The 16,575-nt window shown below is 58.0% G+C and overlaps 1 protein-coding gene across 1 annotated transcript; it reads left to right on the top strand.

The window, feature by feature from the left end:
* The first annotated feature begins 1,370 nt into the window (after positions 1 to 1,370).
* Positions 1,371 to 15,788, top strand: SERPINA12 (serpin family A member 12). Its single transcript, XM_028505526.2, has 5 exons — positions 1,371 to 1,527; positions 6,905 to 7,555; positions 9,406 to 9,676; positions 13,546 to 13,693; positions 15,310 to 15,788. Exons 2-5 carry the CDS (start codon positions 6,922 to 6,924, stop codon positions 15,499 to 15,501), a joined length of 1,245 nt encoding a protein of 414 aa, XP_028361327.1. The 5' UTR covers positions 1,371 to 1,527; positions 6,905 to 6,921; the 3' UTR covers positions 15,502 to 15,788.
* Positions 15,789 to 16,575: the final 787 nt, after the last annotated feature.

The following is a 16,575-nucleotide window of genomic DNA, read 5'->3' as shown; positions in this document are numbered from 1 at the left end:
GGGGCCCATGCCGAGCCTCCCCTGCTCGTCTCCCACGGGAGTGCGCCCCGCAGCTGAGTGTGCCTGGCACGGGCTGGCGGGTGCGGCCCTCAGACTCGCATCGGCCCCACCCGGTCATTAGCAGCCATTGTTTTTCCTTCCAAAACAGGGCGCAGGCCAGATTCTGGGTCGGCGTCTCCTGGCTGGCTGGCAGCTTTCCCCACAGCGGGATGACCGCCCTCACCTCAACCTGCCCTGGGGTCAGAGGCATGTCGCCCTGTGCACCCTTCAGTGACCCGGGCCCGGGAGCGGGGCTCCTGGCTGCCTGGGATCACTCGGTGAACCTGCCCAGACGCCTTACGGCTGCGGGAAGACGGCAGCTCCGGACCGCCTTCTGTGGCTCACCCTGATCCTGGGGGCCCCGGAGCCCCACAGGCCTGGCTGGTGGGGCCTGTGAGTGCATCGGGGTGTGGCTGAGCGGGGCCACAGCCCTTTCTTGTCTAGAAGCTTCCGTGGGGTCATGCGCTCCATAGATCCATGGGGATGAGAGCCCTGGCCCCGCCGACAGCAGCGACCCTGAGCAAAGACGGACTGTCCACGACGCCCGGCGCCACGGCCACGCAACACGACTACGAGGCCTCACTCAGCGGGACGGGAGGCTCAGCGATTTCTCCGCTCGAGGCAGGGCTGACGGCAGCCAGCTGGGCTCACCGCTGCCCCATCCCAGGGTCGGCGGGTTCGAACGGCCCTCAACGCCCTCACCGTCCCCCGCTCCGGCACACCCGAAGCTGGGAAGTTCATTTCATTTTCAGTCTTCAAAACATGAATTCGAAAGCAATACCTGTTCCTTTAAGACAACTCGGAAAATACAGAAAATCGAGAAGAAAAAATCAACCATAGCCTCATTACTTCAGAACAGCAAACATGCAATCAGAAAACAATGCGTATTTTTCTCGAATGATCACAAATTTTGATGTGAATGTTTGATTCCTGTTACCCCTAGCAGAAACTATGCATTTAATTCTCCACTCATCTCTTTTGGGTCCTCTTCCCCAAAGGACTCCAGGTGAGCTCAGGTGATAGGACTGACACCTGGAGAATCCTTGAAACATAGGGGGAAAGTAGGGGAGAAAGGGAATGACCCCGAGAAACTCGGCTATGAAGCTTTTCCCGGGGATGACAACGGTGATGTTTGGGTTGCGTGTTTAATGTCAGGACTGTAGGCTGATCTACCTGAAAAATACTCCAGGTTCCAGACCCACGATGATTGGGAAACACAGTCATTGCAAAAAAATGTGAGTGGACTTCATCAGGGAAGCCACCACCCAGCGGGTGTGGTCTAAATATCCCTCCACCGTCTCGGGTCGTGAGGGGAAGGCCAGTGAGGTGGCGTGGCCACAGCTCCCGGCTTCTGTCCCCGGTCCACCTGCGCCTAGCTCATTTTCTTGGCTTCAGTCTACTTGTCCGAGAGACCATGGAGGTATAGATAACAAAGCAAGAAAAGCAGGACCCATTCGGCTGGCTCTGTGGATCTCTCCTGCATGCACTGTGAGTATGACACCTCCCCTTTGAAAAGGCCGTGCTCGCTGTCGCTCTCAGGTGCGGGCTGCTCCAGGCTGCGGGAAGAGGCAGACCAGCCCCAGGGGGCTGGTTCGTGAAGACAGTTCTGGAAGAGTCCCGAATCTGGAAACCCCTCTCTCGAAGAGAGAGGCCAGGGCTCATTTCCATGGGTGGCTCGTGTTCATGGGTGTTTTACGCCAGTGGTTTTCTGGAGGAGGAACCTTCCTGGATGGGGTGTCTTGGGAGTGGGTGGGGTGTCTTGGGAGACCACAGCTCCCCTCCGACACAAGTCTGCCTCAGGCCCTAGGGCTCTGGCCACAGCCAGCCCTGTCTGTGAGCTCTCTGAGGCTCCTTATCTCCACCCAAGGATGGAAGTAGCATAATTTGCTACTTCACAGGCAGCGCGAGGCCTGGCCAGCTTCCCGCCCTCATGCATTAGATCCCCACTCTGATCTATGCAAACACGCGTTGTGACCTCGGGTAGCTCCTTTGTCCCCTCTGGGGCTCAGTGTCCCCCTGGTAGCACAAGTGGCCTTGAAGTGGATGGTTGCTGAACCCACACACTCATACTCCCTCATCCTAGAATGCAGGAGGCAGGAGGCAGGAGTCCCGAAGGCAGGAGGAACAGGCCCGGCCGGAGCTGGGAAGGGCTCGAGGATCCGGAGAAGTCTGTGGGGCCGGCTGGGGCCTCGCCTCTCAGGTTTGGGATCTGAAGGCCACGGGTCCACCGGCAGCATCAGCATGGACCGCTCCTGGGGCGGGGTGTCGAGCCCATGTGCCTGGCACGGAGTGAGGGCTCAAAATATTTCTTAAAAGAATGAGGGCAGCAGTCCCCAGGGCCAGTTCAGGGGCGAGGTGATGTGTGCCACACTCCTTGTTTCCCAGGAGGGAGGGTCAAGTGCACCGACCGCAGTGGCTGATAGGGTCACTTCATGGGTCTTCCCTCACCTCCAGCTGAGGAAGAAGGGCACGCCTTACCATCACTCAGCTGTAACTTGCTTTAAAAAATAACAACTTAACTTCTAATATATCTCGAGTGATCTCTTAAAATAATGTCGATCCCTTGAGACGGGTGGACCCAGGGATGCCCCCTGGAGCCCAGGCGCTGGCGCTGGTTCTTGGGAGGCCGCGCTCATGGGCGGGGAGGACCCTCCCGTCCCTCGGGCACAGGGAGGGCACTGAGTTCATCCACACGCTGTACGCTCTGTGGGGGCTCCGGGAAGGACTGGGGGAAAGCTGGGGTCTCTGAGGGCCTGGGGTTCCTCAGGCTGGGCGCCCGTGCCCTGCAGGGGCAGGAGGAGGAGAACCATCATTGAGCAGCGCCCCCGCTGGCTGACAGCAGCCCAGGGGCTGACGTGTGGAAGTGTCCACAGCATTACAGGCATCGCTGTTGTTCACGCTGCCGGCCCCTCTCGCCGGCCCGGCCCCTCTGCTGCTTTGATTGGCTGATCCCAGGACGACGCTTATCAGGACGGTGTGGGAAGTGAAAGTGCCACCGGCTCCATGGGTGGGCAATGCAGCCACCATGGGTCATGGGTGGGCCCCTCCTCGAGCAGAGCTAAGGCCCCGAGCTCCGTCCTGGCTTGCTCCTGGGGTACACCTGGTTGGGGTCTGTCTTCAGGATGCCTGACTCCTGAGTCGGTGCGACTTGATCTCTTCCTAAGAGAAGGAAATTGCTTCCCCAAATTAACGGGGAACGGGGAACGTGGGGCCAGGGCCGTCAGAGGACATTGAAGTGCTGATCACAGCCTTTCCTGCTCCCCCTCCCCTGTGTGCCCACCGGGCTCGGGTCCTGCCGTGTCCTGTTCATCTTCGTTTTGTTTGCTCGTTTCATCTAGAGCCACAGTCCCTGCCTCCCCGTCCCCGACACACCCCAAAACAAAAACCAGAACAGAGTGGCTCAACTGAGCAATCTATCCATCTATCAGTTTACTGGGGAACCAGCCACTCAGGCTATTTTAATTGATGGAATGAACAAAAGCCGGCCTTCTCAGGCATCTGGGGCGGGTACCCACCTGACAAGTTTGGGTCAGCGTGGGGCCTGTGGTGACCGATGGAACAGCCATGAAATGGGTCTCGTGTGAGCCGTCTGCGGGGAGAAAGGCCAGACGGGTGGGCACCCCGGGGCCTGGGCAGGAGGCCGTGGGGACGGCTGTGACACAGACTCAGAGAAGCAGGGCAAGCTGAGACAGGGGCGGGGAGTAGGCTGTGTCCCCAGGGGTGGGGGCCTCGAGCTAACGAGCAGCATCTGGTGGGGTGACCGCCCCCCCCCCCCCCCATGCCATTTGAAGGATGACGATATTGAAGCTCTGGAGAACAGAGGGGCTTGTCTCGGGCCACCGAGCAAACACAGGTACCAGAGAAAAGCCAACAGCCAGACTTCCGGTTCCAGGCCCAGGTCCCTGTCCCTGAAACCGGCACCTGGGAGCCCCTGCAGAACCGCACGTGTGCCAGGGCCCCCGGCAGCTTCCCTCCCCGGCCCCGGGGTCCGGCCCGTCTGCCCAGGCAGGCTGCTGGATGGCTGCGCCCTCGCCTGGCTGGTACCCCGGCCGCCAACAGCGGGGGCCGACAAAAGGGTCTGAGCCCCCCACTCCAGGGGCATCGGGAAACGGCACCAGCAGAGGCAGGGGTGGGGGGTGGGGCTGAGCTGAACTCGGGACACTTCTGTCATTCAGCCGGGCGGATTTGTCCGCAGTCCAGCCCACTAAGCCGAGAGATGCAACCCGTTCCGTCTTCTATTGTCTTCCCTCATCGGAAACATCCCGGGGACTTCATCAACCTGGTCTTCCATAGTCTCTTTTCAGACTGTCTCTACTGCCCTTGTTCATCACCAGCTATTTTTAATCTTTACTAAAAACACAAGTGTCATTAGGAGCGGGAGGTACTTAGACATCACCTGGGCTCCGAGAGGGGAAGTGCTGTCCACAGTGTCACACAGCAACGAGGTGAAAGGTCAGAGCCAGGGGTCCTGACGTCCTGGTAGGCCCAGTTTTCTGTTTTTCCCCCCTGTATACTTGTATCTGGTAGGAGGCTTTTGGCTTCAGGTAACTGACCAGGTAGCTCACAGGAGCATCCCGGGAAGTGCAGAGGCAGGGTGGGCTCTGGGTCCTCGGCAGCAGTCCTGTGTGCACCCTCTGTGCCTTCAGCCTTTGTCCCGGAGTCACTGCCCTCACTGGGCAAACGGCTGTGGGAGTCCCTGGTGTCCACACCTCCCTGCCCAGCACGTCCAGGGGACCAGAAAGGGCCGCACCCCAACATTCCGACCAAGAGCCTGAAGTTCGCCCTCACTGGGTCGCTCATGTCACGTGCCCCGCCCTGAGCAGCTCTCGGGGCGGAGCCCACTGTGGGCTGACCGGACTAGGCTGGGCTCCTGACCAGTCACTAGTGGGGGGGTGGGGACAGGAAGCCATCCTGCCCCGATCAGAGCCCCTTTGGTGCTGGGGACCAGTCCTCTGTCCCTGAGGTGCGTGGGCTGCCTGAGGGAGGGGGAGATACCTGGAAACAATGAAATTTTGTTAGGAGATGGAGGGGAGTGTGGGAAAAAATGGGTGGTGTGCACTGGAGTCTTCACACCGCAGACCACAAGCTCCTGGAGGAGCCCTTTCGCTCTGACGATGGCTGCAACCACAGTGCCCAGCACAGAGGGTTCGGGGCACTCCTAGGGGCCCTCCCTGTGCCAGTTTTCCTTTGTCCCCTGACTCAGTCGACCGGAAAGAGCCTCCTCCCCTTAGTTCCCAGGGGCCTGTTGGTGCTGGGCCCAGTGACCCTAGGCTGGTGGTGCTGTGAGGTTGGCTGCTGACAGCAGACGGGTGTCCTCCCCACCTCGGGATCCTGCCCTCATCCGATAGGAGGTGACTGACCCAGGAAGCCACACCCCGGGCCTCGCAGCCTGGGGACCACTGACTGACCAAACCCTCTGAAAAGCCAGAATGCTTGCCTCACAGTCCAGTGCCACCCTGTGCTTCACGCTGCAGGGCCCGCCCCCTGCTGATTGAGTCAAGGCCTTTCTCGGCTCCTCCCCTTTCCTGGCCTCTTCCCTCACTTCCCCGGGGGCTGCTCCTCAGAGCAGTCTCTCAATGAATGATGCACAAGCTCTCTTGAGTCCTCAGCTCAGGTTCTGCCTCTCGGGAACCCAGGCAAAAATGGCCACAAATAGTCTTTACTGTTGAGGACAGGTTCAGGTACGTGAAGGTGTCAGTTCCAGGGAAGAACACACAGTAAGTGGTAACAGAAGACCAAGCAAAGAAATCTGCCTTTATTTGGTATAAAAATCATTGCCGGAAGCATGGCCACCCCGAGAAATCAACCCGCTTCTTGGGAGAGCACCCTTTTGGCAGCTGTCTGCAGCATTAGGGCTGGGGGGGGGTGGGTAAAAACTGAAATTCCTGTCCCCCAGAGCTCAGAGCCATGCTGGGAGACGTCGGAGCTGAGCGGTGGTGAAAGGCGCAACAGCCCGGGAGGCAGGCAGACCTGGCGTGTCCTCTCCGCCACACTGCCCCCTTCTCCTCCCTCAAAGGGGAGCAGGGAAGGAGGATCAGTAGAGACCTGGGTTCTTGCGGGGTACCCATGCCCCATTTACAGACCACCTACTCTTAGGAAAAAGGGCTTGACTTTTGCATATTAGTCAAGATCTGGGGTTGTAAGGGGAAAAAAATCCAACTCAAATCAGCCATCCCTGAAAAGGAGGTTTATTGGCTCACAACTTGGAAAAATGGAGATGGTTGGGCTTCAGGTAAAGCTTGATCCAGGAACTCCAAAGATGATACCAAGTATTTCTCCCCATTTTTCTCTTTCAATCTCAGTCTCTCTCTCCTCTCCTTCTACACATGAAAATCCTGGCCACACTGAGTTCCACGCTACATCACTAAGCCAGACACCTCAGAGTTACCCTGTGCATTCTTAAGAGGCTTGTGTATTCCTGGGGGAAGATACCAGTTGATCTGGTTTGGGGCAGTCTTACCTCTTCGCCCATCAGTGAGGCAGCGGGTGAAGTATTATGGTGGCCTAGCCTGGGTCACATGTCCACACTGTGGCATTTTCTTAGTGTCATGCGGTGGAGTGGAGGGAACAGCTCCTCAAAGGAACTGAGATTCTGTCACCATAAGATGGGGAAGATGGGGACAAAAACAAGAGCTGTTTTCTACGCTCAGGCCTCTCACTTGTGAAACGGGACTATCACTTCTTGTTCCCGCGGTGACTGTATCGGTTAAGTGCTACCCCGGATGTCGAAGCACTACTGACCGCCGTGCACTGCCCACGCTAGCCGCTGCATTACTTCTTCCATCTGGTCTTCCTTCTGGGTAGGATGGGGACAGCGGGGTCCTTCTGCCTTTTCCCTGCTAACCTCAGGCCTACTACTCCACAGGACAATCTCCAAGGAGCATGAACCCCGCCCTGGGCCTGGGCCTGCTTCTGGCAGGCCTCCTCACGGCAGAGGGTCTTCTGAAGCCCCGCCTTTCTCTCAAGAATCAAGAAGCGGCGAGCCAGGCCCAAGCACAGAAGGGGAGGGCGGCAGCCAAGCAGCTGTCGAGGCCAAACATGGACTTCGGCTTCAAGCTGTACAAGAACCTGGCCTCTGCCAGCCCCAGCAAGAACATCCTCTTCTCCCCCGTGAGCATCTCCATGGCCTTCTGCATGCTGTGCCTGGGCGCCCAGAACACCACGCTGGCCGAGATCAAGCAGGGCCTCTACCTCAGGGACGTGCCGGAGCAAGAGCTCCACGAGGGCTTCCATTACCTGATCCAGAGCCTCAACCAGGGCGACCAGAACCTCCACGTGAGCCTCAAGACTGCCTTGTTCATTGACCAGAGGCTGCGGCCGGAGAAGAGGTTTTTAACAAGCGCCAAGAACCTGTACAGTGCAAACAGCATCCCCACCAACTTCCAGAACAAGGACAATGCCCGGAAGAAGATCAACGACTACATCAGTCAGAACACCCAGGGGAAAATCAACACCCTGATCAAGAATATCGATCCCGGCACCGTGATGCTTCTTGTCAACTATATCTTGTTTCGAGGTAAGGCCTGGGGCAGCGTGGCATGGAAAAGACGGCGTGCCCAGGAGGCGGGGATTGAAAACCAGGGTTGCTTGCTCTGTGACCTCGAGTTCACAAGTGATTAGTCTCTCGGGGGCTCACTTCTACTGTGGGCAAAATGAGAATCTTGCTACATAACTCACAGGGCAGTCACTGGTATTCAAAGCAAAAAATGGGTGCAGAATGGACCTTGTGAAGTCGAAATTAGTCTCCATATGTGCATTTCCATCATTACTCATTATCCTAAGGCAGCATTGGTTGTAGAAGCTGCAGTGACACTCTCTTCCTCATTTCTTTTTTAAAAAATTTTTTAGATTTTTATTTATTTACTTTTAGAGAGGGAAGGGAGGGAGAAAGAGAGATAGAGAGAAACATCAATGTGCAGTTATTGGGGGTTATAGCCTGCAACCCAGGCATGTGCCCTGACTGGGAATCGAATCTGCGATGCTTTGGTTCGCAGCCCGCGCTCAATCCACTGAGCTACGCCAGCCAGGGCTCTTCCTCATTTCTTAGAAAAGGAAAGTGGAATTCAGAGAGACATTAATTGACTTACTCAGTTTCAAAGCTAGTCAACGAAACTCAGGACTAAAACCCACTTTTCTCGGCCCAAGGGCTGTCCATGTTCCCACAGTCCAAGTAGATGCCCAGAGTGGTGACAGTGCTGTGGATGATAGTGACAGTGATCACTTTGGTGGGTGCCTCGGGCTCCTGTCAGACCTGATAGATTCCCAAGTCTGAGGGTAAGAGGCTGGAAAAGAAGGTGGAAGAATATTCCCAAATCCAAGCATCACCATCCCACCATACACACCTACATGTACGCACAAAGGTCAGCCGACGTAGGGGAGAATCAGAGGCAACAGCCCGCAGGCCGGGCAAGAGTACAGCGGGATTGTCAGCCACATGGCTCCAAGTGTGGAAGTCCAGCTCTCCCGAAATCCACAGGGAGACTGACGGCAACAGGAGAAGAAAAGAGTGATAATGGCAGACTAAAACCTTAGCCTACCCAAAACAGAAGGAGAGAGGAGAATCCAGAAATCCCCCGAGTCCCTACACCCCCTAGATCCCAACAAGGTCAATGGTGGAAATGATGCTGATGATGACTAGCATGCACCCAACACTTACTACACACAGTCACGAAGCTACGCTGCCATCTCCCAGCCTCGCAGCCGCCCTCTGAGGCGCCCATCAGTATCCCCATTCTGCAGATCAGGACACGGAGCCCCAGGGAGATTAAGTCCAAGGTTATCCATCTGGAACCGTAGAGCTAGAATTTGAACCCTGGGGGCTCTGAAGGTAGCGAGTGGAAAAAGACCCAGGCCTGAATGTATGTCCAGCAGCATCAAAGAATCCTCGGGATAGAAAAGGAGGGGTCCCAACACCCAGCTTTGGGGGTTCACCGCTCTCCAGCAGGCTCCCAAGGGCAGCCTGTCCCATCATTGTTCTTAGCCCCATGTGCGAGCAGCTCCTCCAGGCCCGACTTAGAGGAAAACTGAGCAGTTTTTACTCACGTCAGACCCCAATAGCCCGACTAATGAAGTATCCTGTAGTCCCCTCTGCTGAGACTCCGCCCACGGGCTCTCTCACCCCCAGGAGAATCTGGGCTTAGGTGTGTCTGAAGCTCTCGGGGAGCTGGTCACCAAGCCCCCGCGCGCCCCACCAGAGGTCCCGAGAGCACGTCACGAGCACAGGGATTCCTGGAGGTCTGTCCCGACATCCCAGGTGCCCAAGCCCTTCCCATGAGGGCGTGCAGACGGAGACCCGTGCTTGGCTGCACCCAGTGGCTGCTTCTCCTTCGGGACGCTCACGCCACCGTGTCCTTCTCCGCTCTTAAGCCAGGTGGAAGCATGAGTTTGACCCAAAACTAACCAAGGACGAAGACTTCGTGGTGAACGAAAACAAGCCGGTGAAGGTGCCCATGATGTTCCACGGGGGCACGTACGAAGTTGCCCGTGACGACCAGCTGTCCTGCACCGTCCTGGCCATGCCCTACCACAGCAACATCACGGCTCTCCTCGTGCTTCCGGGGGAGGGCCGGATGAGGCAGGTGGAGGAGGCCTTGGGGATGGACACGCTGGACCGGTGGAAAAATCTAATGATGCGAAGGTAAGGGTGGGGGTGGGGGGTGCTGGGGCATGTGGCTTCTTTCTTCCTCCTCCTCCTCCTCCCACCCTCTTTACTTTTTCTGTCCCAGATTTACTGAGCTCTTACCCCAGCCGCTTCTCCCAGCTAGCTCTGACGATGTCACACAGGGCTGTGGCCCTGGGGCCCACCCTCGTGCTTCATGGTCCGCTGGCTGAGGCCCTCTGCAGCCCCCAGAGCTGAGGTTGTCATCAGGGTGCCGCTAACGACATGCAGAGATTTCTGGGGGACTGTCGCCATCTCTCTGGTTTCAGGAAAGGGTCCAGACTCCCCACTTTGCTCCTCCACCCGAGTGTGGGCAAGGCCCTCTGAGATTTCCTGTAGGCAGCCCAAGCCTTGCTGGAGGTCTGGGGATAACAGAGGTCCAGGGACACGGGGCATAGAAGCGGCTTCCCATGGAGTCCAAGTGCAGGCTCTCTTAGGGTCTCTTCCAGAATATGCCCCCCCAGCGCCTCCCGGCCAGCCTCCCCCACCACATGAGGACGTCCCCCAGCATCTCCCTGCCTGAGGCCGGACCTCCCTCTGGGAGGACTTGGAGAGCGGAGCTCCTCCCACCCAGGCCAGGCCCTCGGATGAGGCCCGTGTGGCCCCGAATGACTGGGAGCAGTGAAGTCCGCTCCATCATGGGAACCGCCATACCCTCCATCAGGGAAGTAGTCTTGCCCATGGTCCCGGGGGAAAGTGCATTGCATCAGAACAGGACAGGCCCACCTTCCTGCCCTCTGAGCTCCTATGGTCTGGGGGACAAGTCATCAAGTGCAGGCCACTCCTCTGGTCCTTCACCGAAAAGGGCGGGGCCCCCTCCCGACCGGAAGGCCCAGGGCGAGCTGGAGAGAACACGCCTCCGTTCCCCAGGAGACGTGAGCAAGCCGGCAGACCCACGCCGGCAGACACACGCCCAGCACGCCTGGGAATTCAAGCCGGGGGGGGCCGGCTCCAGCCTGGAGCCTGCGCTTCAGACAGGCTCCTGCTCTGTGTCTGCCCGGGGGGAAGCTGCTGCGGCGGGTTCCCCCAGCAAAGGCTTGGTTTCCCCAAAGGCAAACCCGAGGCTCCACGGGTAGGGGGTGCGAACTGCTGACGACCCTGAAATGTCCGTTTTCCTGTTCAAAGTTCCACGGGACCACTCTCGGCCGGGGTTCCCCCCCACCCTCCAATCAGGCCTCTGTCTGTTTCAGTAGCCACGCTGCAGCGTCAGCCCCACGTTTCCCGGTTTCCCGTGTTGACGTGAGCCAAAGCCATTCTCCCTGTCGATGCACTGAACCCTCCTCCTCTCACGGCTCGGGGGTGTCGCCCCGGCAGCTCTCTCTTTTCCTTCCCACATCAGCAAACGGTTTGCTGCTACTGAGCCGTTTCTACCCGACAGCAGGATGCTGCCATTTCTCCCATCACAAAGCAACCTCCTCCTGCCCCCACTGCCCCGTTTCTTTGCTCTCCCCTGCAGGTATGTACCTTGGAGCGGTTGGCCTCTCTCCACTGGCCGCAGCTCTGCCCTCCCAGCCTCGCTCACACCCACAAGTCGGCCACCCGTGCTCCCCTCCACGGAGCTGTTCATCCCCCAGGTCCTCCAAGAGTATCCGTGGGGCTGAGTCTGCGGGTGGGTGTCAGGCCTGTCTTCCGCAGCCAATCAGCAGCGCCTGACCCAGTTGACAACGCCCCCTTCAGTGGTGTCCTTCACCTGGTTTCCAGGTCCCCACCGTCTCTTCACCCCCTTCATGCCCTTTCCCAGCCCCCTTGTCCCCAGCCCCTGCTCTGGGTCTCCGTGGAGTGCCAGGGGACTCACTGCTCAAGCCTCTTTTCCACAGGTGTTCACCACCCCCCGCAGGGGCCTCAGGCTCAGGGCGCTCTGTGCTGTCTGTGTTACCTGCCACACGCCCTCCTATTCCGAGGCTCAGTTCTCCCCCCCAGACCCCAAGGTCACACACCTGTCTGTGCACCCAGGATCTCTGTCCCAGTGTGTCCAGCCCGGTCCCCTGTCGGGGACTCCTCAAGCTTCCGTCTCCTTCAGGGGCAAAGCCACCCTTTCGGTCGCTCGAGTTAAAAATGCTGGGGTCCCCCGTGATCACTCTTCTCTCCAGCCCCTCACTCAGCCTGTCAGGGGACCCCACAGCCCCACCTGATGATGAGTCTGAGTCCGAGTCGGTCGCTTCCCAGCATGCCTAGCACTCGCAGCGTCTGACTGCGGCACTGACCTCCAAACGGTCTTCCGGCATCGACTCTGGTCCCTGCCCATCGCCACCGAGCGTGTATTCTTAACCGAGCAGAAAAAATGATCTTTTTAAACCCTAAGCAAGTCCTTGCCTTTCCTCTGTTCAGAACGCTATGGTGGCTCCCCATTCCACTGAGAAAATTTAAAAAAAACACACCCCAACTTGCCTAATTCCTTTGCCTTGGTCCAAGTTCGCACAGAGGTCCCTCTACCCCAGCGTTCCTGGCTCCCATGGTCAACCTGCATTTCCCCGCATCACAGGGGGCCTTCCTGCACATGGACTGCCTGCCTGCGATCCCTGCCGCGTACGGCTTTCGTTCTGTTGGGCTTAGTGTCTGTCTTCCTGCTGAAGTACAAGGTCAGGGGCACGGGGTTTTGCCTGTTCCATTCACGGGTGCATCTAAGCATCTAGAACAGCCCCTGGTACACAGTAGGCACCTAATAAATACTTGCTGAGTGAGTGGGTAAGCGGAAAGGTAGGTTGGGAGTCACTATGACGCTGAATGACATCCCCAGGGAGAGAGGGAAGAGAAGACCGCGGCCTGGGGCTCGGAGCATCAGAGCGACGAGGCAGGGGACAAGGTGGAGGAAGGCGGGGTGAGGGAGGGAGTGGCTGGTGAAGGAAGGAGAAAGCTGGAGGAGGGTGGGGACTGGGCTTGGAACGCTTCAAGATGGAAAAACAGATCAGCTCTGTTGGCACTGGCCTCTGAGTGCTCACTGTTGTATCCAGCATGCTGAGGCGGCGGCAGCTACAGGGAGAGCTGCCTCGGTCGCATGCAGAGGACACCCCGTCGGTGCAGAGGGCCGAGGCAGTGCGGGGGGAGGGGCGCTCACTGGCAGATACGGCAGATATGACTTCTGCTCCAAATGAAAGAAGGGATATGGGCTGGACGCCCAACCAGCAATTCTGGGCCAACGGAGGTGCCTTTGCTTTTGTGTTTTAGGACAGGGGTTGTTATAGCAGGTGCCCTGATCCTGAGAATGGCCGAGTAGACCAAAGGAAATAGGCAGGAATGGGGTCTTGGACAGGCAAGGAGAAACGGGGTTTGGGGCCAGGAGGAGAGCAATGCGGGGGCCCCCCATGTGCCTCCACCTGACCGCAGACCCTGGGCAGAGTGGCCCAGCCAGGTCCCAGCCGGTGCACCTGCACCAGCGCCCTCACTGTCCCGTGGTGTGCGGCCGTCACCATCATGTTCACACAAGTCTCTTCGAGACCATTCGCTGCAAGTCGCAGAGCTCAGGAGAGGCGAAGAGAGTTTCAACAGCTCTGCCTGGCCTCAGACCTGTGGCCCTGCTGCCTCTCGCATCAGGGGGGTCACAACTGGCTCGGGGCTGAGCCTGTGGCGGGGAGGCCTCAGTGGCTGCAGCGGAAGGGGCCCTGAGACAGTGGGGACTTGAGGACATTTCTGTGGGTGAAGGCTCAGAGCAGGGTTGATAAGAAGCAGAGACAGCGTAGAGAGCATGGGTGTACTGAAGGTGAAGGAACCCTCCTCGTTCTGTGGGTCAATAGAAAGACCGAGACCTTTAGGGCCGGGAGGACAAATGTCTCATTTGCCGTCTATCCTGGGGCCCGCCCTGGAGAAAGGTAGACCCTTGCCACTCACCTTTGTCGCTTCCCACTTCCCAGGGTTGTGGACGTGTCCGTGCCCAGGTTCTCCATCATGGGCACCTACGACCTCAAGAAGATTCTCTCCTACGTGGGCATCACCAAAATCTTCGAGGAGAACAGCGAGCTCACCAAGATCGTGCCGAATCACAGCCTGAAAGTGGGCGAGGTGAGCCCTCTTGGCCTGGCAATTACCCCCACCCCGCCCCCCCACCGTGCCACCCCCGCACAGGGAGCCTCCACACAGCCCCGGGCCAGAGCCATTGTCACAGCAGCTGAGCAAGCTGGGATTCTGCCCACCAGGAAGGCCAAGTTCAAATCCAGCTCTGCCCCTACCAGCCATGTGACCCTGGGCGAATCATGAACCTCCCCAAGCCTCGTGTTCTCAGTCTTTAATATTAGAACTGAACTCCTGTGCTGCTTTGGAGGTCAGTTCCATGAAACAAACCATTGGCCAAGGTCCAGGACGTGTGTCCAGCCCAGAATGGGTCTAGGCATGACCCAGGGCCTCTCTCAAAGGTGTCGCAGGCCCATCAGGACCAAGGGCCTACTGGTTAAGAGATGAACAAAGGGCCTGTGGTCTCCAGCAAGAATGAGCACCTGCCTCTTAGGGACAAGCAGAGAGGAGCACTAGGGGAGGGTCCCCAGATTTAGCAGACAGAATACAGGGCACCCAGTTAAATTCAAATTTCAGATACATGATTCTTGGTTTTTTTAGTGTAAGTATGTCCAATTATTGCATGGGACATACTGACCCTAAAATATCATTTATCTGAAAATTAAATTGAACTGAATGTCCTATATTTTACCTGGCAACCCTACTTTTAGGTTAAAAAGGAATTGAGGGGGAGAGATTTCAACAAGCAGAATTGGGTGTGGGGAGGATCTTCCACTAGGGGGCAGCATGGCCCAAGGCTGGTGGGAGGCGGGGACAGGCTGGGGCTGTGTGGGGAGTTCCAGCTGACCTGGGAGCAATCCCAGTTGCCAAGCTGAGCTGAGGGTCGTCACTGATTCAGATTCATTTTCCAATTCGCAAGAGGAAGAAAAAGAGTTCATAGAATGTTCTCATTTTTAAGCCTTCCTGCCAGAGACATCTCGTAAACATTCAATGGCTTTTCCCACGGGCCTTTATGGATGGAGTTCAAGGCTTCCCTCCTTCCGCAGTTAGGTGTGCCGACAGCTGAGCGCGACGGCAACCGGCCTGCTAGGAAATGGTTAGAATTTTGCAGACTGGAATGAAACGTGTCGGCATCTCACGGAAGCCCATCCGTTTCCCCAGGGTCGATCAATTAGTCACGGATGTTGAGGGTATGGGGGTGCATCTGGGGTCCAAGTCAGCCCCAACAGCTAGCCTGGAACCTGGCTCCCCCTCCACCATCCGCCAAACGTCTACCAGGCAGGTGAACGGAGGGCGGCAGGGGCTGGGGGCCTAGGGCAGGCCCCCCACCGCCCTGGCCTCTAGCTAGAGCTCAACGGACACTTCCAGCCATTGCAACCGTGGACACTTGCCTGAAATCCCCAGTGTGGGCAGCAAACCCCACTCCACCCCCGTAGCTGATGCCACGCTGCATCATCTTGTCCTTCACGCTGCGTCTGCTGGTTGAGTGTCCTTTAAGAGTGACAGATGGCTGGAAGCCCTGGTCGGGCTGGCCCCAGCTGTGACGGCTGTGCAGGGCAGCTACGGGGGAGGCCGCCCCCTCTCTGAGCCCCTCGAGTCCCCAGCTCCCCCAGGGTTCCCGGAGGGTGTGGCAAACACGCTGCTGACCTCGCTCCCCGTCCCCACAGGCGGTGCACAAGGCCAAGCTGAAGATGGACGAGAAGGGCACGGAGGGCGCTGCGGGCTCTGGGATGGAGACGCTGCCCATGGAGAGGCCGCTGGTCTTCAAGCTGAACAGACCCTTTCTGGTAATCATCGTGGAGAACCTCATGTCCACCATGCTCTTCCTGGGGAAGATCACGAATCCCACCGGCACCTAGGGAGGAGCTCCGGTCTGCTGCAGACCCCAGCCCCGGCCTGAGGGGCTGGCGACGTTTCGTCTCCCCGGGACTGAGACCACGGGACATTCTAATCTATTCCCACATCTTGGGGCCCGCCCTTGTCGCCCAGCGGGCAGCACTGCCGGGCTCCGGCTTCTGTGCTGAGCCCCCTCCCTGCCCGTACAAATGCAGGGGGGTTAGATGCCCCCTCCACCCCCTTGGCTGCAGAGATTCCTCTCCCCGCACAGGCAGGGGACTTCTGGGATGTAATAAACACCCTCCACAGGTCTGGTGACTGCTGGTGGATAATCCGAGGAAGCTGTGAGCCAAGGCGAGCACCTGGCCTTCAGAGAGAGGGGACCCAGGTTCACATCTTAGGGACGGAGTATCTTTGGAAAAGCCACACGGCCTCCCTGAGTCCCTGTTTCTGTGTTTCTGGGGTCAGGACCACCGAGCTCCCCCCTGGGGCTCTGAGGCAACTAGCGCACTGCTTGAGAAAACTCTGTTCACCTCTGTGAGCCCTTGACCTTGGGTCTTGGCAGGTGAACTTCAAAGGCATCTTCCCCAGAGGATCCGCGCAGGACCTCTGGGCTCAGCCAGGCATCCCGGCGGGTGGGGCTGGCCTGGCGTGGGAAGGGTGCCGCCCAGCGTGGCAGCGGCTAGGGTTCAAGGCCAGCTTTGCCTGCTGCAGAGCACAAAAAGCAGAGCTTGGTCTGTGCACCTGTTAGCAAGCTCAGCAGCAGAGCATCCGGGGACTATGGTGCCAAGTGAAATAAGCCGGTCAGAGAAAGACAAATACCACGTGATTTCACGTATAGGTGGAATCTAATGGACAAAATACCAAACAAAATAGACACAGGCCTCATAGATACAGAGAACAGACTGGCAGCTGCCAGGAGGGAGGGCGTCGGGGGGCTGGGCGAAACCAGGTGAAGGGATTAAGATGCAGACAACAGCGTGGTGCTGACCAGAGGGAAGGGGGTGGGGGAGGCGGAAGAGGGTGAAGGGGGATACATGGCGATGGAAGGAGACCCGACACAACATAAGATACAGATGAGGTATTATCGAATTTTG

This window comes from Phyllostomus discolor, chromosome 1 (genome assembly GCF_004126475.2).
Source record: "Phyllostomus discolor isolate MPI-MPIP mPhyDis1 chromosome 1, mPhyDis1.pri.v3, whole genome shotgun sequence".
NCBI classification, from domain to species: domain Eukaryota; kingdom Metazoa; phylum Chordata; class Mammalia; order Chiroptera; family Phyllostomidae; genus Phyllostomus; species Phyllostomus discolor.
Note: the sequence above shows the minus strand (reverse complement) of the source record. Positions and strands in the feature narration are given on the sequence as shown.